The sequence below is a fragment of the Garra rufa genome, chromosome 14, assembly GCF_049309525.1.
Source record: "Garra rufa chromosome 14, GarRuf1.0, whole genome shotgun sequence".
Taxonomy (NCBI): domain Eukaryota; kingdom Metazoa; phylum Chordata; class Actinopteri; order Cypriniformes; family Cyprinidae; genus Garra; species Garra rufa.
In genome coordinates, this window is record NC_133374.1 from 15,170,605 (window position 1) to 15,193,080 (window position 22,476).

The 22,476-nt window shown below is 36.8% G+C and overlaps 1 protein-coding gene across 7 annotated transcripts in view; it reads left to right on the forward strand.

The window, feature by feature from the left end:
* msi2b (musashi RNA-binding protein 2b) overlaps positions 1-22,476 on the forward strand; it is a 299,604-nt gene that overhangs the window by 61,243 nt on the left and 215,885 nt on the right. For all 7 annotated transcript variants that reach the window (XM_073817253.1, XM_073817254.1, XM_073817257.1 and 4 more), the window contains exon 6: positions 15,807-15,899. In XM_073817253.1, coding sequence (XP_073673354.1) covers positions 15,807-15,899 — 93 coding nt within the window. The remainder of the gene's footprint in view (positions 1-15,806; positions 15,900-22,476) is intronic.

Here is a 22,476-nt window from a genome sequence, read left to right on the forward strand (position 1 = left end):
AAAATAACATAACGGCCATTACCTCATCCATGGTTAAACCAACAACTAATAAAATACCATTGTGAACATTATGAAGCCCGTCCTTGTTGGAGGATGCTGAACAGACAGAATAAAAACAAATAATACTTAAAAGAACTGTTCTTCTTCTGAATGAACTTCTTTCCCGTGGCGTCTGCCGTTGCTAAGCAACCATGACCTGATCTCTCAGTGAAGACTCGGAAGCTTCAGCAAAGCATAAATGGATTTCCAGCATTAAAAATCGCTTGCAGTAGCTCTGCTATTAAATTTATTTTAAAATGGTTATTCCTGTACAGATATGATAAGCTGTTCCTCCAACTTGGCTGTTTTTCAATGTTATTAAGGGAAAGGGTGAAGCTGATTGGTTGGTTCTGGTCACATGACCTGCGCTGCGCTTGTGGTATTCTGAAAAGTTGAGATGTATTTATCTGGATGCGGCGCGGATGCGCCGGAAAAAAACGAGCGCGTAGCACCGTGTCCGCGCATGTGAACGGCCCCTAATGGAATAATCTCCCGATCAAACTCTGCTTCCCAAAAGCTATAAACTGCCTCCAGAACCCAGTTAAGGTACAAAAATCTATTCAACAAAAATAGTGATGCAGTGAAGTCTTTTTTTCACCCAGCCGAGTCTTCTCTGTTGCTGTGTGTAGCAGCCTGTGTCAGTCACCTCTTTTAACCCCACCCCCCGACTCCTGAATGTCACTCACTCACGCGGGCATGCACTGACTGCAGTCTCATGAGGAAACGCAGCTTTTTGATATAAAGTTTTTCTTGTTCCCGAATACAAATATTTTTTAAAGTATTTGTTCGAAATAAGTATTCGTAAAAAACACGCTATCTGTGCCTTTCCGAATACCGTATTCGGGTTCGGCTCCACCCCTAGTGTGTATATGGCCACTAGTCCATAACACGTTTTGGTTTAAGTGTATTTACCTACTTTTAATTTATGTATCAAAAATTTGGCTCTGTGACATTTTACATTTATACAATTCCATTTTTATTACTGGATTCTGTGATTTTCTACATTGTGAAAATCATAGGACTTTAAATTTGGTGGGAAACATATTTTTGAAAGCATTTCAGTTTCTGTTTCTCACATAGAAATGTATTTTTTTATGCTTTTTAGAATTTTTTAGTTTTTCTCCTATGTTCTCCATTGTGCTCATTATAAGCAAGCAGACTTTTTTGGTGTTCTGTCACTTTAAGTTGTTCTAAACAAAAATCATGGATGATCTGGATAGTGAAGGTCGTAAATAGGATTTCCCACACCAAAGTGCTGAAAAACATTGAAGTTGATCTTGACTTCAGATACGGCCTGTGGTTGTTTGGTCTGCATTTGCGCAGACATCTTTGACAAGATGCCTAAACACACACAAAAGCAAACGCAAATGCAAACACAATTGCATTCAGCATGCCACCAAGCACACAAAAGTGGGAAGTGGCTTCTGTGAATTGAAAGTTCACTTCAGGCCCGCAGGATGGATGCTGATGCTGTTTGTTAGCTCTTCTCTTTCTCCTGAACAGATTAAACTGATGTGAAGCTCTGTCTTGCCTTGTGGAGATTATTTCACTATGAGTTCAGACATTTCAGAAGTAGAAAGGATTGCTGAAGGCCTGCCTCCAAACGATGTGGCGTACTGATAAATTCCCCGGCTTGCGCTATACTTAATATTTCAGAGAAGGACATAAAAGTCTGATATCGTTTTATACTCCTAAATGGCAGCTTGGGAGAAAATGTCTGGGGAAAAAAAAGCCAGATCTATTGTGAAAACTGAAAGGAAGGGAAAGGAAAACGTACAGTCGCTTTAAAAATGTATACAGCTCCCAGCGTAATGGTGTAAGTAATTTGTTAAGTGCTTATAACTCCCTTGCTAAAGTTTCGAAGATTTCGCCCCAAGCAAGCACTTAATTAGCATATTAATTTTTCAGAATCGCTTTGAGGGGCAAGCGCTCAATTTTTTCTCTCATTCCTTCTTTCACCCCTCCATCCTTAATGTGAAAATATTTTTCCATTCTGCAGACTGTTTATCAAGGCTGAAAGCTCATTGATATTCAGCGTGAGTTCGTTTGAACGGAGACCGGGAGGTGTATCAGCCTAGCCATCTCCTGGGTCCTATAAGGAGCTATGAGCGGCCGCGATCTATCTTCATAACTGTACAATAATCTATCGACTCTGGGTTTGAGTGTAAAGCACATCAGATCATTAAGATAAAGCCATGGAGGGGGTATTGCTACAGTTTGTCATTGAGGAATATTGATGTTAGTGCAGTTTGAAATTACAAAGGTTCGCACCAAAAAACTGTTTGCCATCATTGGGTAAAAGATGATGCACGTGCTTAAGATTTATATACTGGCCTGCTGAATTAAGAGACCTTTTAGAAATATTGTTTTAGTATGCAGTGTAGTTCAAAGGTTTGGGGTCACTGAGATGTTTAAAAAATACATTAAAATTAATATTTAAATCCAGCAAAAATGCATTCAGTGACAGTAAAGATCTATATAATAATCTTGCAAAATTCAGCTTTGCCGTCACAGCAAGGAGGCACAGTTTTGAAATATTTTTACTATTTAAATAACTGTTTTCTATTTGAATATATTTTAAAATGTAATTTGTTCCTGTGATTTCAAAGCTCTTTTTTTTTTTAGAATCATTAGAATCATTTTTTAGAATCATTTTTTTTCAGGTTTCTTTGATGAATAGAAAGTTCAGAAGAACAGCATTTATCTGAAATAGAAATCTTTTGTAACATTATAAATTTAAAGCATCCTTGGTAAATAAAAGTATTAATTTCTATACTTTCTTTCAAAAAAATAAAAATAAAAAAATACTGACTCCAAGCTTTTACAAAAGCTTTTTTATTTAAGATAAATGCTGATTCTGAAAAAAAAAAATACTCAATTGTTTTAAATATTGATGATGATGATGATGATGATGATGATGATAATAATAATAAATGTTTCTTGAGTAGAAATAGCAAAAATATTTTACAATATTACTGCCTTTGCTGTATTTTGGATCAAATAAATGCAGGAATTCTTTAAAAAAACATTACAAATCTTACTGTTCAAAAACTTTTGACTGGTAGTGTTTTTTTTTTATTTATTATTATTTAACCATATGAAATATTTAGAACAATTAAAAATATAAAAATCTTACTGCCCTCAAACTTTTGAAGGCTGACGTAAATTATTCTCCTTTTTCTCACCCAAGACTGGAAGGAAGGAGTAAAGAAATATACACTGCTGCGCAAAAGTTTGGGATCAGTAAGATTTTACTTTTTTTTTTTTTTTTTTTATCATCATCTTATAAGCATCTTATGCTCATTAAAGTTCCATTTATTTGATCAAAAATACAGAAAAAAAGTAATATTATGAAATATTATTGCAATTCAAAATAAGTCTTTTATTTTAATATACTTGAAAATAAAAAAATATTTCTGTATTTCTGAATATTTTTATATTCAGCCATTGCTCTAGTCTTCAGTGTCACATGATCCTTTAGAAATCATTCTAATATACTGATTTATTACTTTTATTATCAATGTTGGAAACATTTGTGCTGCTTTATTTTGTACCTGTGATGCCTTTTTCAGGATTATTTGATGAATAAAAAGAACAGCATTTATTCCAAATAGAAATCTAACAATATAAGTCTTTACTATAATTATTATTATTTTTTTTTTATATATATATAAATTTACACATCCTTGCTGAATAAAAGTATTAATTTATTTCAAAGAGAGAAAGAGAACGAGAAAGTTTGGGGTCAGTTATTTTTCTTTCTTTCTTTCTTTCTTTCTTTCTTTCTTTCTTTCTTTCTTTCTTTCTTTCTTTCTTTCTTTAAATTTATTATAAATCAGCATTAGAAGAACCACACCTTTTTTGCCCTGAAAAAGTACTTTTTTTTGGTGTGGATAACTAATTTCTTTTAATATGGTCGCATTGGTGACTGACTCTCAATGACCTTTGTTTGATATTGTCTGGAATAAAGGGCTATATGTCGGGTTTCCCCAGTGGTGCGGAATGCTTTTACAGGTCTTGATCTCCATTAGAGGGATAGTATAGATATTGATTAATATTAATTGTGTGTCATGGGACCGTTATGTGCATCTGACCTGGTCATCAGCACTCCCGCAGTTCACATGAGCCAGCTTTGGCAAGGCTGCAGTCAGATGACCTGGGTATTTTGTAGCATTGTGACATCAGCGGCTGAGGATTTAGAGTGCTCCTACTGGTCACTCTTAAAGCTACAGTAGCTCATTTGACACACTCAAGTGCTCCAAAATTGCTGCAATGATTCATAAAAGACCCTGTGAATGACCAATTTGGATGCTAAAATCAATATTGATTTTAATGAATGCTTTAAGCAATCACCAGGGGCAGTAGTTTACCCTTTTGCCCCATAGTGTTATGAAATTCAAATATAAAGAGCTCTTTAGTTTGTCAGCTCAGCAGTTTACGATAGGAGGATTTCACAGAGGTGCTCACAGATATCTCTTGATTTTTCACGCCACTTCTGTAGATAGTCTGAGACTTTCAGAGTCAGCACAACCTTTATAACCTGGAGGTTTGGATTGGCTTGAGCTTTTTTTTTTCACTAAAAGACATTTTATAGTCACTTTAATCTTCCGATTTTCAGAGCGTGCTTTGTGTAGTTGCCAGAAGTTTTGTATTAATCTTAAGCTAATTGATTAGGCTGTCATAAATATTAACAGTCATCATTTTGACATGAAGATCCTTAATTGCCCCAAACAGAATGAGGAGTCACTAACCTGATGGTGTTAATCCCATTCAGTCCTTGTCTTATGCTTGTGCTTGAACTGCCTTGGGCTCCACTAAATGGCTTGTGAGGGATCTTCCATTAAGAGAGCCAGAGACTCATTTACGTGGCCTCGGGGGTCAGCAAAAGGCCGTTTGGCCCAGTGTTTGGCAGCCAACCTGCTGTCAGTGTGGAGATGGCTGCTGTAAGCTTAAAGGAGCCCCGCTTTGGGCTGTCACCTGCCATTTGCAGTAAGCATCTTTACCCCACTCATCTACTCAGTGTAATGGCATTGTGGTTATCAATTAGGCCTCTATAAATATACACTAGAGATCGGATTGAACCAGTTTTACCCTTGAGACAAACCTTCCATCCCTTTCTAAAGATCTGCACTTTCTTTTTTACACTTATGTTATGTCTTATGTTCTTTGTCAAAAATATTAAAATGGTATTTCATTTTGAAAACAGTGGAAATAACTCTTAATTTGAAGGTGTATGTACAGTTTTTACTGTACATACAGTCTTTGAGCCTGTGAGTGAAACCTAATCTATAATATATATATATATATAGGGGTGTGCGATATGACGATTTTTGATCGTGGACGATTAAAATGTCTCCACGATCTGCTTTTGAATAAATATCGTAGTATCGTGCTACAGTGTGTCTCCGTCTTAATATACTTTGCATTCACTCACGGGACACTGCACTTATTCATATTCGCGATCACAAAAGTACATTTGAATGTGCTTCAAAGTCTTGCCGGTCAAATAACGCCATTTGGTCCGCGCGCTGTTCTGGAATGCGCTTCATGAGCGCGTAAACCTGAAGCACGTGCGCTAAAAGCCTGTCAAACAGCACCTGATTACTAAACTGAGCTATCTTTGGCGTTTAATTTGCTTATACTGTCAAAAACACGCAAGGATTACATATAAACACAGTCGGTTGTCTAAAGTGAAAGTAAACAGTTAAGAGAAAAACGGATGCGCGCCTGTATAGATGTGTGCAGCTCTGCGACAGAGCTAAACATGCTGTCGATTGTCATTAAAGTGACAGTACACCCAAAAATGTTGTCACTCACATGTCCTAAATCTCTATTAATTTTTTTTCTTGTGCTTAACACAAAAGAAGATATTTTGAAGAATGTGGGTAACAGTAGCTGGTCCCCACTGACTTAAAATAAATAAATAAAATATATGGAAGTAACTGGGGACCCAGCAACTGTTTGGTTACCCACATTATTCAAAATAAGTTTTATGTTCAGCATGTTTTATGCTTAAAAAAATGCGAGAGTGAGTAAATGATGACAGAATTGTCATTTTTGGGTGATGATACACTAATAAAACAAAACACAAAGGAAAATCACTCACTGCTCTTGACTGAAGAACTTCAATACAGTTGCTTTAAATGTTGCTTCCATGTATAATTTATGTTTATTTATAAATTTCTTGAATGCTACTGATAAATACATGGACTGTACCTGAAAATTAAAGCACTGTTTGTTTTTTTTGTATAGTATGTGTATTTGTAACATGTATCTTATCTTTGTTCTTATTTTTTTAAAACAAAGAAAATAATGACGAAGATTTTTTGTCTTCGCCCACTTTGGCTTAAATATCTGCCATTCTTTTTATTTTATATTTTGTTACCTTGTAAGGTTTTGGTTTTAAAATAGAAACATTAATTTGGCTGTACTACTCAGACAACTTGTAAAAAAGTAAAACCAACATGACAAAGAATCGTGATAAAATCGTGAATCGTGATATTTCTTGAAAAAATCGTGATATGATATTTTTACCATATCGCCCAGCCCTACATATATATATATATTTCAGATTAATAGGATTCAGTTAATATCGAATGCTTGTATCGCCTATTTTTACATTTTAGGTTACCTTTGTCACTTATTTGAAGTTATTTAAAAAATACTAATTATTTAATAACACTTAAATGTAATCTTTAGCCAATTCAAAAAAATATTTTTCATAACTGAATTTTAATAACATAATAATTTGATGTCTGTGATGTGTGCAGTAAGTTGTCTGTGCAAAAGAAGATTTGGGGTGAGGGTTAAATTCAAAATATATTTTTTGTTTGTGTGTTTTAAGAAAGAAAGTCATACAGGTTTCTGATGAAGGTTTGAAGTAGTGTAAATGATAACAGATTTTTAGACCCTATGAAATCCCCCCCCCCCCCCGATTCAGTTTTTTTCTTTTACATTTTTTTTCTGAATTCCGTTTTTTTCTGTTTAAAATTTTCTAGCAGTTTATTAAAAGCTTGACAAAAATAACCTTTTAAGGCCCTATGAAATCATTTTTATTTTTTTCCCAAATTCCTTTTTTTTCCCCAGTTTAATTTTTTCTGGATTCTGTATTAATGATTAAATTAAAATTGATTAATCAAAAATAATATCTTAATTATTTGAATTTATGAAACTTACAATATTTAATAGAAATTTATTAAAAGCTTAACAAAAATGTAATTTTTAGGGCACTATGAAATCAGTTTTGTTTTTTACCCCCAAAATTCAGTGTTAAATTATTAATTCATTTTTCTGGATTCTGTTTTTTTTTTATTCATTAATTTCTCTGGATTTCGTTTTTGTTTTTGTTTTTCATTTCTGTAATTTTCAGTTTTTATGTATATTTTCTGGTTTCCATTTGAATGGTTTCATTTAATTTTAATAATAATTTTAGTTCTTATTCTTTGGTAAATATTAATTTTTTGATTTAAGTGTGATTTATCCATCAAAAAATGTGGCAAATTCTGTGTTGTACAGTAATTCCGTTTTTATCACTGGATTCGGCTATTTCGCCCGAGTTTACCACATCATGGAAATTATAGGGCCCTACTTAAACTCCATGTGTGCACATTAGTATTTGCGAAGATTGCTGTCCCACAAATTAGAAAGTAAGACTTATTTTCCATGTTATGTATGCATTTTTGAGTGCATTTTCAGTAAATAAAGCTCTTATTTTTGGCTTGATACACTCAGAAAGAAAAGAAGAGTGTTTGATATTGCATCAAATAAGTCTTGTCTGATGGGTTTTGGGGCAGGGAAGGGGGGGCCGAGCATCCACAGTTTTTGCCAACGTTACTAATCAGTTATTCTCAGCTCTTGGTCAAGCCGCTGCCTCGCCTGTCAATCAGGGTTAGCTGCAGGCGCAGAGGCAGGAGCTGTTTGGCCCAGTACATTTGAATGTCGACATTAAAATTCCACACTGCAAAATTGTGTACAAATTGGAGCTTGGCGGCCTAAATTTAGATGCAGCTGAATAGAATGTGGCAAGCGCACTGGATTCTGTCAGTCAAGGAAGCGTCGACTCCTTGCGTTAAACGAGACCCGCCTAGTCGTCGCCGTTTCCAAACGGTTTGGATTCGGTCTGCAAGCCTGTTTGCCTGGAGTGTGTGATTCGGTGGAAGGACAAGGAGACGGCAATCAGTGATGAATATGTGATTTGAGATGATGAAGAGGCCTGGGAGGGAGGAGGAGGAGGATGAGGAGGGGGGTCTCATTATCTCACTCTAATCAGGGGACATCCAGCCAGGCAAAGAGGACTGATTAAAAAAAGACTCCTTGTCACAACACAAGAGCATCGTTTGGCTGGGGCTTATGGGCTTATTGTGAGTGAGGACCAATGTTAGTCAACCGCAATCAACGGCAAGAGGCCACTACACAGTTCATCAGAGACCCCGAGTAAACAAATAAAAACGCAGCGTGGGCCTCACTGCAGACCGTTCGATTCCAGAGAGGAGAATCCTGGGAAGGGGAACTCTCCGCAGGAAGCGCAACAGGTGTTTTAAGAGCAGCTTGATCATCTATCTCCGTTCTTCAGTCTCTGTTCTTTGTTAAACTCCACGTAACCTCCATCAAGTCATCTGTCAAATGGCTCTCTCCCCCTCCTCTCTGTCAGAATATAACTTGATTTGCTATGTCTGTATCCCTGCGATTGTCCTGCGCTCTGATAAGGATCCATGTTTTCAGGGAGGGTTTGGCTGCGCCGCATCTAATGAAAGATCTTAATTAGATCCATTTGTGCCCAAAGGAGAGTAGATGCAATATTAAATTGTCACTCCTATCACATTCCTCCAATTTAGGCTGCAGGATACGTCTCGATCCATTTTATTTCGCCGCAGATAAATGGTGAACTTTGCTGTCACTACTACCTCCTGCATTCCCCTTCTCATCTTCAGCAGAGCGCGAGAGACTCTTCCTCTTCCGAGAGATGGAAAACATCTTCCTCTGCGCTATGTATTATAAAACATTAGAAAAATTCTAATTTGCTTCCCAATTCCTCTCTTTGTGGAGCACATGAAATTGTGTCTGTCTTATTTCGAGTCCAAATTGAAGCCTTCCTGATAGTCTTGCTCTTTTAAGTATCAGCAAAATTCAGACGAGCCTCGTTGTCCTTGAATGTGACTTTTTTTTATTGCCATAGTAAATTTATCTTTGAAATATTTAAGTTAACTTTCCCAAGGCAAGGTGTGACAAAAATAGCTTTCATTTTGTTATATTACATCTTTCTCTTATTCTTGCTTGCTTTTTTTCTAAAAAAAAAATATGGGTCAAAGCCATTAGAAATTTCTAAAAGTGATTTTATGTCCATAGAAAGCACATTAAATGTAAGTAAAGTGTCTCCTTTTAAGTTTTTGGAGAATAAAATGCTGACATTTGGTTAAAATAATATTACATTGTCATTCACTGTAACAGTGTTTATGTAAAAAAAAAACATGCTTATTCTGACCTGTACATATTAAAATATATAAAATAATAAGGGAGCATAATACATTTTATTGTGTTTTAAAAAATAGTAAATAAGTATTACTGACAAATGGGCAAAAACTAGGATAGTGGCAAATGTTAAAAATGTTAAATTATAACTAATTAGTATTTGGGGTGAAAGTAATTCATCTTTTAATGTGTCAAAAATTGATTTTTTTTTAAATGTACCTGACAAGACTGTTGCACTGAATGACATTTTAATATGTGTCTTTTGTAAATTAAGGAAAAATGTATGATATTTATTTTTTGCTCAGAAAACCAAAACCAAAAATGCAATTAAATTAAACTGAAAACTTTTTTTACCTTTTTTTTGGATAACAACAATAATTTAGTATTATTTTTAAAAGTATTATTTTAATTTTTAATTATTATTTTAAGTTATTCTGTTTTTCATATAATTGATCGTAAGTCTATCACAGGGCTACAGTCCACAAAAATCTGTTTTACAATGTAGTATTACAAAACTTATAAAGCTAAAATCTTTCATTTTTATTTAATATATTTGTCTGCCTCATTTTGTGTTTCTATAAATTTGATTAATTGGGATATAATTTTATCATTTAATCTTGTTATTACCACAATAAATTGTGTAAAATTGGTTGTACTATTATTTAATTGTCCATATTAAAAGATTAGTTCACTTCTGAATTAAAATTTCCTGATAATTTGCTCACCCCCTGTTATCCAAGGATGTTCATGTCTTTCGTTCTTCAGTTGAAAAAAAATGTTAGTGGACTTCAGTGGGAGCCAACGGGTTGAAGGTCCAAATTGCAGTTTCAATGCAGCTTCAAAGGGCTCTACACAGTCCTCGCCAAGGAATTAGAGTCTTATATAGCAAAACGGCCATTTTCTTAAAAAAAAAAAAAAAAAAAAATTATATACTTTATAACCACAAATGCTCATGTTGCACTAGCTTGACCTTATGCACTATGTATTCATGTTTACGGAAGTACCGACCCAGTGTTTCCAAAGCAAATATGCAAAGAAAGTCCCTTTACAAAAAAAAAAAAATCCTCTTCTCTCTAGGAATACTTCTTCTGCGCCACCATTCTCCTCCTTTTGTGCAACAGCAGCTGCTCTGGGCACATGATGTAATGCTCAAATCTTATTGGACGGCCGTGTTTTCGCTTTGCAAAACTGATATGATTAATCGGACTGGTTGTTAAAAAAACATTCGCTTTTTCAGAGCGTGAATGTTCACAGTCTATGTGGAAGCATCCATAGGACTTTGTTTTATTATTGCGCACGATATTCGTTCGCGCTCAGTATGGAAAGGTCTTAAGACACTTATTCCTTGGCTGGGATCATGTAGAGGCCTTTAAAGCTGCATTGAAACTGCAAATTGGACCTTTAACCCATTGATCCACATTGAAGTCCACTATATACAAGTTTTTCTCAAAAATCTTCATTTCTTTTAAACTGAGGAATGAAATACATGAACATCTGGGGGTTAGTAAATTATCACACAATTTTAATTCTGGAATGAACTAATCCTTTAACAGCTTAATCCATGGCTGATAATTCCAATATACTATGAGCGCCATAACGCATTAGCCTGCAAGCATCTAGCAGAGGCTCACGTCTGATCGCCTGCACTTGTCTCAGCACTGTTAGAAACCTGCAGCACGACATGCATCTAGAAACATTCTGGCAGCTGACATTCCCCCTCGCTAGAGGAAGGCAAGAAATGTTCTCTAGGCATGCCGAGTCGCATCAAGCAATGCTGGTGGAAGATGACAGGACCTGAAACAGCAACATCAGCAGCCGACTAAGAGCAACAAACTCAGCTGCTCTGCATAAATTTTATACGCGCAGTATCTCTAAACACACTGCTTATACTCTATCACACCTAGTGCCGCTGCATTCTTATATCTCAGCTCTCCTGCAAGACGTGCTCTTTCATATTCATAGATTTTCACGCTTGGATTTTAAGGTCTTGCGATAGCAAAAGTTTCTCCGATATGTCATCACTTTGCCAGACGTTTTCCTATCCCTTCGCAAGGTCCACAACGTTTTTTTCCCCCTTAGAATATACTCTCACCTCATTACTGTTTTTTTTCACCAGTCTGATTTGTCCCTCCCATAATGTCTGACAAAGAGTGTTTTCAAATTTGCACGGATAATGAGAGGTGTGAGAGTTGAAGCTGCAAATCCCTCAGCAGACAAATGCAAAGTTAGGGGCCTGTTCCTCTCCTTCTACACCCGTTGAGGTTAGCTTGGTACCTCTCCCCCATGACTTGCACGTTATTCCCACAAATACCTTAAAAACAGTGCTGTGTTCTGAAAGCTGCCATGTCAACAGCAGCAAAGAGAAACAAGGACAAGCTAGAGACGCTCAGGAAGGACAATTCCCATAATAAAGGGTTGTCTGGCAGGCTATCTGCTTTTTCTATCTAAGCGGAGGCTAATCAAATTGCACGTTTGGTAGCCTGTTGTCTGTTCTTAATGATTATTTCTTTCAAGCCTTCAGGGTCACAAGACCAAAAGAATCAAAACAGTGCAACGGACATGCTTCCTGTCATCGTCTTGGTCATTATTGCGTCCAAGCCAGCACTCTGAATTCTAATGGATTAGCCGAGCTAGCAGCACGACGTGTTTGCGAGGCATATCTGCTCGTTGAATCCCGAGAGAGGTGTGCGAGAGAGGGAGCACGGAAAGAGCAAAGGCCTGCTGTTGTCTCTTGTCACCATGGAGAGAAATGGACAGAGTAATTGCGTTGTTCCAGGGCCTGAGGAATCCCATCAGCCAGGAGCTGGTGCTGTCAGAGGACATAAAGATGCCACTAAAAACTTAACTCTCCACTGACACGTTGGGCGGCTCGGGCCCGCACAAAACGACAGGGGAAAAGACAGACAGATTAACCATGGTGGGGTGCAGATGAGAGCGAAAGTGCTTCGGAGAGGGTTTGGGAAACAGCCAGCTGAGATGAGGGCTGAGTGTGCCTTTTGCCAAGATTGTGTATGATGGATGTGAATGAAGTCGAAATAAATGCTCAGGGTTGCTTAATTCTTTCGCCGTCTACTCCGCTCTGGGAAATACCGGGGGTTTGCTAGAATGCTCAAATGAAGCTTATTTTCTCGCATTGCCAATAAGTGCACCATTTTGGGCCATTTTTATAGATCGAGACAATAAGAGGGAACAGGAAATTAGTTCATCCCTGCTGGAAAAAATAAGGTGATACTGGCTTAAGGCAGTTTTGAAACCTTTTAGCTGGGCTGTTGCTGATCTAAGTGAGTTTTAACCAGCTTGATTAGCAGTTTTCCGTAAAATTAAAGAATTGTTTCTGTCTGTTTGTCTGTCTTTCGATCGATCCATTTATCCATATATAGGCCATTGTACAGAATTGGTGCTTTCCCACTACAAAAAATTTATTGAAAAAGCATTTAAATATTAAAATGTTTGATGTTTACTAAGATCACTTTATCTATTGAAACCCACAATAATATTTAAAATATGAGTAAGCTTAAATCATGATTTAATGAGTATTTTCAATTGGGAGATGGCCGTTCTGAACCCTAACCCCTAAATTTTAACTTATTGAAATAAGTTTTGCATTTTATTCCATAGTTTTTTTTTTTAAATATCTTGTTGATTTTCTTTTTTTGAAGTGAATTTTATGAAACTAAATTATGAAACAAACAACAAAAAACTGTCACGTGCTTTCATGTCATTACCAAAACAGTGCATGTTTTAGTCCATTGGCTAAGACTGATTTTGATTACGTCCCTACATTTATGATCAGGAAATATTTATATGTCCATCTCTCTCATAGCTACATGGTGAGTAGATAGGCCCCATCATTTTGAGGTAAATGTGTTCAAAAGTATAAAAGATGTGTGTAACATTAGAGAATGTCACTACCAAAACCTTTTTTCTTTAATCAAAATTATTTTATAACATTTAGTTTTATGTGTACAGCTGTTCAGAACTGTGCTAGCTCACCATGTGCTGATTAGCATCTTTGAGCTAAGTTCAAAAGTATCTAAAATTGTCACTACTGAAACAGTCAGGACCAAAACATTTGGTGAAGTTTCGGTAGTGACATCTTTGTTTTTTTTTTGGGTGTTATCCCATAAAATTGTCTCTACCGAAGCAGTCCTAACCAAAACATTTCATCATTGTGTTGGAAGTGACAAAAGGGAGCACATTATCCCTTATTTGAGGGAAATAAACAATTTTAGTACACTTTTGTAGTATTTTAGTATGTTTTTGTAGTGTTTTAGTATGCAAGTTAAAATTCTGTATGTGGTCGCTAGCAAAACATTATTGTCACTACCGAAAATGTGCAGTCACTACTGAAGCATGGGATGTTTTGTCAAAAATAAAGTATGCTGAATTATCAACTAAGATGTTATGTTAGTGTTTGGTTCACTGTATATTCAAATTAATCTGTCCTTAACTTTCAAATCAGTATAATCAACTTTTTGCCCTTTTACAAAGAAAAATTGGATTCAAAATACAACAAATCCAATAAATCACACTTGAAATATTGTTAAAATTGTAATCGTTATTGATTTTCCCCAGAAAACCTTTTAATAAAATAACAAAAAATATATTTATAATAGGGCTGGGCGATATGGCCTAAAAATAAAATCCCTGATTTTTTCCCCCCTACTACTTTTAGCATGTAAAGAAACCTCATCTTTTCCACAATATATATGGGCACCATATATTTTGCAATATACATTGCAACTGCATCAGTGATCACTTTCCACCAGGCCCCATTCTTATCATACCAGACACAGTAAATGTTTGTAAGACAAATAAATATGAAATGGGAGGAAAATATGTATTTCCATGCTTTTCTCTTGCACTTAAGCTATATCGTATACAAAAATATACAATTTTGAACACAGAAATATTAAATGATTTAAATAACTGAAACGATCTGCCAGCAGGTGGTGGTAAGACACTGATTTAATTACTGAATCATTTCATTCATTTGATTCGTTCGAACGAATGGTTCATTCAAGAATAAAGCAAGTGACTCTTTATGAATGGGAAATTGAATCATTTCACTAGATTCGTTTATAAACGCACGTTCATTCATTAAAAAGTAAATTCGAATTAATCGAAAGAATCGCTCAGCCCTAATTTATAATGTAGATGTAAGCTAAAAGGTCAATATAAGACTTCTTATTAAATTATATATTACTGTGTTTCGGTAGTGACGAGAACAAATTCCAAAACTTTCTGAAAATACAATATGAGAATTAACTGCACAGTTACTAGAAATATGTACTTTGGATATTATACAATTTGCATACATACACAATTTGTTTCCAACTCTGACTTTGCACTAATTCTGTAGAATGGCCCATCCCTCTCTTTAAATATTCATCCTATCTATATCCAAATCGGATCCAGATTTGAACCTTACTCTCCAGCATAACACGTAGGGATCACCTGCTGCATGACAGCTGACAACAAGCACACATTTAATAGAAATCCACACGGGTCTATCATAAGCGGGGATTTGACAAGTTTCTTCTCTTTGTTAACTTCAAAAAGGGCTTAACATTGCCTGAGGAGCTCTCTTGTTAGCCGTTATCATTGCCCTATATGATAGGTGGGCTATTTGATCTCAGTGCACCAGCTCTCAGCACAATTAACGTTGCTGCATGAAGAGAAGTCGGGTCTCGGCGCTCCATACATCTCTCCAGCAGGGAGAGTTAATTGTGTTTTGAAAAATGGGCCTGGTTGCATGACTGCGACCTCTACTACTATCTGTTCTCACCGTTTTGAGATCCCGCCTGGCTCGGAGACTTCCAACTTTCTGACACCTTTTGTTTGTAACTCAATTAGAGTGTCTTTTAAGGTCTATCCGTGCAGCTCACTCTACATGCTTGTCCTTTGAAACATACCGATTCCAATTTTCTTAAATGGACTGGGGGATTGCGTGTTGGGTCTACGCAACACAAGAAAAACACCATTCGCAGCTCAGGTGTTTGTGTTAGTGTGAAACCAAAAAGTGTCAAGTCTGTAATGTCGCGAGAGAAAGAACAGGTAACGCAAGCGGCGTCGGGCATCGCAAGCTAGGTGTTACCCGCTCCCCGAGCGCACTCTCACACTCAACAAATCACACAGTACCTCCTCTTCAATCTCCCCGTGGGACACAAAACCCACAATTGGTCATCTCCCAATTCCCTCTCTTCCAGTTCTGAGCTTCCTCTTTGTCTCCTATGTGTTTGAAGTCCTCTGAAGTGCTTTCACATGGGCCTAATCTCTTGTCTTCTCTTCTCTTCCAGATGGTCACAAGAACAAAGAAAATATTTGTAGGCGGATTATCAGCTAACACAGTAGTTGAAGATGTGAAGCAGTATTTTGAACAGTTTGGCAAGGTAAGATCTCATTTTTCTTTTTCCCTTGGCTAATTTCACAGAGAGATGTTTGCATATGATGAGAAACGTTGTCTCTCAATGGACCCTTTCAAGACTTTCAAGAAGGCCATTTGAGATGTGGCCATTTGGAGATGAAAGACCAGTGTTCGCCTGGTCTCTATCGTCCACTGGATGTAGTAGCCAAGACTTTTTGCTTAAAGCTGCTGGGTGTAATGCTTTGAACACTTTGTTTGAGTTGGTCTGAACAATTACTCAATCAATGGTGTGTTTGTTTCTGACGTTAGATTCTAACACCGATTTCCCAATTTTGTTCTGATACATAAGCTTTTGATTTAAATCCAATTTTAATTCAATTTGATTTGATTAATTTGAGTATATTTTAGTTATAAGTCTGTGGTTTTTCCGTGGAATCGACCCCAATAATGTGATATTTAGCCCCTGGAATGCAAATTTTACCAGGGAAACCCTGCCAAAAAATGTGTATTTTACCCCCAGAACACAATTTTTACCGAAAGATCCCCTCCAAAATGTGATTGGGCTAGTTTTGTGCTAGTTTTGAGTAGAAATTAGGCAGGTTTTGTTGTGCAAACCTGGCAACCCTGGCTAACATTCTTTAATATAGAAAAAAAATCCCTTTCTACTATATATTTATACGCTGCAGTGTTTCAGACTGATTCAAACCGATAACATCTTTTTAAAGGTGTCATGAATTTTCGTATTTAGTTTTTTGCTCAAAAAGAACACGATTTTTACCAGAAGACCCCCTCCAAAATGTGATTGGGCTAGTTTTGTGTAACAGTTGGACAGGTTTTGTTGAGAAAACCTGGCAACCCTGGCTAACATATGCTTTAATATAGAAAACAAATCTCTTTCTACTAATGCTGTAATTTATACTTGCAGTGTTTCAGATTGATTCAAACTGATAACGTCTTTTTAAAGGTGTCATGACATAGAATTTTTTTATTTATTTAAATATGTTCATTGAGGTTTTTTGCACAAAAAGAAAGTGTGTTGTTAAAATGATTATTTTCAACCCTACTTCTGACCCTCTGTCTAAAACGACCTGTTTTAAAGGACGGGTTCTTCAAGGCTTGTCAGAAATTGGCCACTGTTATGATTAGCTAACATCATTGCATAGGAAACGGTATCAACAACCCTTCACTATTGCATGTAAGTCTTTTGGCAACATGATTAAAAAAAGGTCATTTCCAGAAGAAAAGCATTATGAAGTAATTTACTTACAGTTTCTGATGCAGCTTCAGTCAAATCTAGTACTGCTTTATCTTTCAACAAATGTTTCTTTGTGAACTCGATTACAAAACAAAATGCTCCAATCAATCCTCAGACTCGATTCGGGATGCCATTGAAAATAAAATATCCACTTGTTCCTTACGCTGGGATCCGTCTGATATCTGTACAAAGACTTTAACAAGCCATTTAACCCAAATGCGTCAAATTGAACGTTCATTTGTCCTATTGACGACAGACTCAAACTGTGGACTGTGATTAGTCATTAGTTTCTGGAATCAATCTACATTGTTTATGTTGCATGTTTTGAGTCACTAACAATAGCTGAGTTATTTGTTATTATCATGTATAGACTACATACTGAGGCATAGAGCAAAGGATCAGGATCATTCAATTATCTGAAAATCAATATTTTTACCTGGTCCTGGTCCCGTTTTGTAAGCCAGATATCTGCCGTACACATGCAGAAGATTGATATTTGTATGACCCAGGTGAACTTTTCTGTTTGCTGCATGATATGACTTTGAGTAAGTTCGCTGTCTCTCTATTTCAGGCTCTGTATAAATACCTAGCTCCATTTGTTTGTAATCAGCTGTGTCTGAGTGGACCTAACACACACTTGACTTGATTGAAGGGCTCAATTATGCAGATGTTTTACTTGCCCTGTGCTGTACGTCTTGCCCTGGGGGTGTTTCCACCAGCGCCAGCGCTGGCAGCAGACAACCGCTAAATCATTGTGATTAAAGGAACGGCGGAGGATTTGTAGCTTCTTAGGTCACAGGACTATATTAGTCTTACCACAGCCTGGTTTATTGAGGCGCACTTGTCTGGCGTCCTTACGTAAAGCTGTAGATCGTTATTTTGAATGGGCAGCGTGATCCAATAACGCTAAAGACCTCAGCGCTCAGTGTCTCGTTGTTTATAAGTTGCGAAGCAAACACGCAGTCTAATGAAATGTCTGTCTCTTAAGACAAGAAAATTACAAATTGACCGTCCGTTGGATGCACACTTGTGAGTAAAGGCGAAACGAGCCTTCAAAGTGAGTTGTTAGAAGGTTGGATGCTCATTTGCTGCAAACTCTTGATGACTCTGCAAGTCCGCCCACCTGGAGGTTTTGCCACACTGTGGTGTCAGTTGAGCTGATACCCGGAGGTTTGTGTGTGTGCGTGGGGGCGTGTGTGTAGGCCAATTAACAGTGTCTCCTGGCGAGCGCTGGGTAGTGAGAGAACGAGGATCCTGGGAGGAGAGCAGGTGGCATGGGGCAGCAGGGTCACAGGATCTGTCTCCTTAGAAGCTGTGTTCTTCCTGAGTGCTTTTTCTGTGCTATGACAGCTTACACACCCGCTCACACACACACACACACACTTAAGCAGCACTATGGGGCATTTATTGCACAACACTGCAGAATTAAGATTTGAAAAGCCTTTCCACAAAGGCTCTTTGAGTTAGATCCACTTTTCATTAGCATACAGTCATTTCGTGCTAATGCAGCATGTTGCCTTTTTACTTTTAGAAGAAGGCATGCCTAAATAATTTCACTTTTACAATTTTATATGCGTTAAGACAACAGACTTGCCAAGATATTTTGTGCCTTCGACGTGACGAGAACGTAAAAGGCTCCCTCGCTCCCTGCATAAACCTTCATGTGCCCTAATTACGTAAGGTGGCTTATGCTTAGTCATAGGTTTATTGTAATCGGCTTGGAGTAGATCTCTAAACAAAGTACACTTATTCTGCTAAGTTGAAACAACTCCTGTTTACTTCATTACCACCCTCCCCACTCTCACTCTCACTCTACCTCTCTCACTTTAGTGTTCGCTGTGCTGCTGTGGCCAGGCTTTAGTTTCATTAGGCCTGAGAGTTGTTTCCAAGCCAGTGCTCTGCCACAATCAGGCCTTTATGCCTCCCCTGTCCTGGTTCCCATATCGGCCTGGGTGAGAGCCAACTTCTACCATTTCAGGGGCAAAGCTTTAACCTTCTGCAGCCTAGATAGAGAGTTTGTGCTGCTTGTGTAATATACAAAAATAATAATGATATATATACACTGCTGCTCAAAAGTTTGGGATCAGTAAGATTTTCAATTTTTTTTAAAGAATTTTTATATGCTCATTAAGGCTGCATTTACTTGATCAAAATGCAGAAAAACTGCAATATTGTGAAATGTTATTGCAGTTTAAAATAATGGTGTTTTATATTAATATTTGGAAACAATTGTGCTACTTAATGTTTTTTTTTTGGGAACCTGTGATTCTTTTTTCAGGATTCTTGATGAATAAAAGGTTAAAAAGAACAGCATTAATTCAAAATATAATTATACGTTTTTGCTATCACTTTTTCTTAATTTAACACATCCTTGGTGAATAAAAGTATTAATTTCTTAAAAAAAAAAAAAAAGGACACAAATTTACTGAACCCAAACTTTTAGATGGTGGTTTATATTGTTACCAAAGATTTCTATTTTAAATAAACGCTGTTCTTTTCAACTTTTTATTTGTTATAAACAAAAAACAGGTTCCAACAAAATATTAAGCAGCACAACTGTTTTCAAAATTGATAATAAATCAGTACATTAAAATGATTTCTGAAGGATCATGTGACACTGACGACTGGAGTAATGATGCTGAAAATTCAGCTTTTTATTACAGGAATAAATTACATTTTATAATATATTCATCTAGAAAGCAGTTATTTTGAATTGAAATATTTTTTTCACAATATTATTTTTTTCCTGTATTTGTGATCAAATAAATGCAGCATAAGAAATGTTTGGTAACACTTTACAATAAGGTTCATTAGTTAAACATTAGTTAATGTATTAACTAACATGAACTAACCATGAACAATACATTTATTACTGTATTTACTAATCTTTATTAGCATTAGTTAACGGAAATACAGTTGTTCATTGTTTGTTCATGGTAGTTCACACTGCGTTAACTAATGTTAACAAAATTTTAATAATGTATTTGTAAATGATGAAGTTAACATTAACAAAGATTAATAAATGCTGTATAAGTGCAGTTCATTATTAGTTCATGTTAACTAATGTGGTTAATTAATGTTAACTAATGAACCTTATTGTAAAGTGTTACCAAATGTTTTTAAAAACCATTAAAACTCTGATCCTTTTATATTTATACTGAAATGTTTTTATGTATTTTTATATTATTATTTTTAGTTTTAGTTGTAGTTTAAAGGGATAGTTCACCCAAAAATGAAAATTCTGTCATTATTTACCCTCATTATTTAACCCATAAGACGCAAATTAAGTTTTTTTTTTGGATGAAATCCGAGAGCTTTCTGACCCTGCATAGACAGCAGCACAACTATCACATTCAAGGCCCAGAAAGGTAGTAAGGACATTGTTAAAATAGTCAATGTGACATCAGTGGTTCAACCAAAATTTTATGAGGCTACAAGAATACTTTTTGAGCGCAAAGACAGCAAAAAATAGCGACTTCATTCAACAATTTCTTCTCCATTCATGCGAGCACCATGACTCATGTCTTTACTACCTTTCTGGGCCTTGAACAGACCTCTGGGCCTCAGAAAGCTCTCAGATTTCATCAGAAATATCTTAATTTGTGTTCTGAAGTTGACTGAAGATGTTTCAGGTTTGCAATGACATGAGGGTGAGTAATCTACCTAGGAAAATAATGTAGGTGTGGCATGACCGAAATGATATTATTAATTAATACTAGTTTTCTAAGCCCGCATGGCCTTGGTTACATCAGCAAGAAAATAAATGTTTTTTTAGGAGCAGAGAAAAGTTAGCATTACGTACACTGATAAATTATTAACAGTAAGAGCAGGGAAATTTCTTTGGAAAGAAAATAAGGTCAATTTTGATTTCACGTTGTGTTTAGAAGTGAGAAATCCAGCTGAAAATCATCTGGTTGATTTTGAAAATCAATGTTCATTCTTCACAAAGCATAATTTTTCTCAGCAAGGAGCGTCCTGCTTTCTATTTTTGACGTGGAGCAAGTTTTCATTTTCTCTGTGGTGGTTTTGACTCATGACTCACTGACCAGCCCACGTTGAACGCTGGACCAAATAAACCGTAATCACCAGTTTGGTGACAGACTGTGTATTGTCATGTTTCTGTAATGAAATGTCACAGTTTTCTCTTTCTCCCAGCTTCAATATTCAGTGAGGACAGTGTGTTGTCTGTAATGACTGCATCCAGAGCACTCACTGTTAGTTAATTTAGCATACCTGGTGAACCGCTAACATTTAATAACGGCATTCGATTTACCTCAGGCTCGGGTAATAAAAACAGTGCACTGCTCTATTTGCAAGCCTCGCTGCATCACTGAGCCCTTAAAGTCTGATTTGATAAGCTTGTTTAACGAGAGGTGTTTGTGGATTCGGTGTGAAGAGTTTATTTCAGACGCATTTTCCTCGTGTACACGGTGAGACTGTGGAAACATGACAGCGGTTCAGGAGTGAGAGTAATGGCGGCCATCCAAAGTTGTCTTAAAGATGCATCGCCTTCTCTCAAGGTTAGTTCCTTTACGCTCAGGGTGTTTTTCCTCGCCGTTGGCCTTCGGCGTCATCATCTCAGGGTTTATACCTGACACTGTGCAAAGCTGCTTTAAGACAATCTCCATTGTTAAAAGCACTATATAAATGAAAGGTTAAAGTGACTGTGCATAAGCAAATAATAAAGATTAGCAAAAGCCTCTATGAAAACAGGGATAAGATTTAACACCACACCGTCGCTTCTGCTATATGCAACGGTTGTGTTCAGTGACTTTCCACTTCCTGTGTGTGCAGCTTCAGCTTCGTGAGCATTTCATGGTTTATTTTCTTTTAATGTCTTAGCAGGAACTTCATTGTCTGGGCAGAGATGTGTTATTTCTTATCAAAGGGCCCTTTGGACTGCTTTCCTCCGTGAGACTGGCCAGGGAAGTGTCCTCTATTCACTGTGAGGGTTAGCAGTAAATCCCTGCGGACTTCTATGGAGCCTGTAGCCCTTAAATGTTCTCCACACATCAGTGGCCTCGCACAAGTGGGAAGTCACTAACAAAAGGTAGAAATTCTTAAGGGCGCCTGAAATACTCAATCACGGGCTCCCCGCTCTCCAGTGCCCTCTGGAGTGAAGGGAGAAAACAAATGAGGAGCTAGTGAGGGATGAAAAGGGAAGGTGAGGAAAAGAAGCAGCTTTTGAACTGGCTGGGATTAGTTTTAAGATGATGCGCTTTCTCCAGACTCCTCCCTCCCTCTCTCCGCTCCCGTCCTCCCTCCCTCCTCTCATCCTCGACGATCCGAGCCCACACCTGTATTTGTTTCGCTACCGAGTCTTTAACAAGGTCTCAAAATGGCTTTC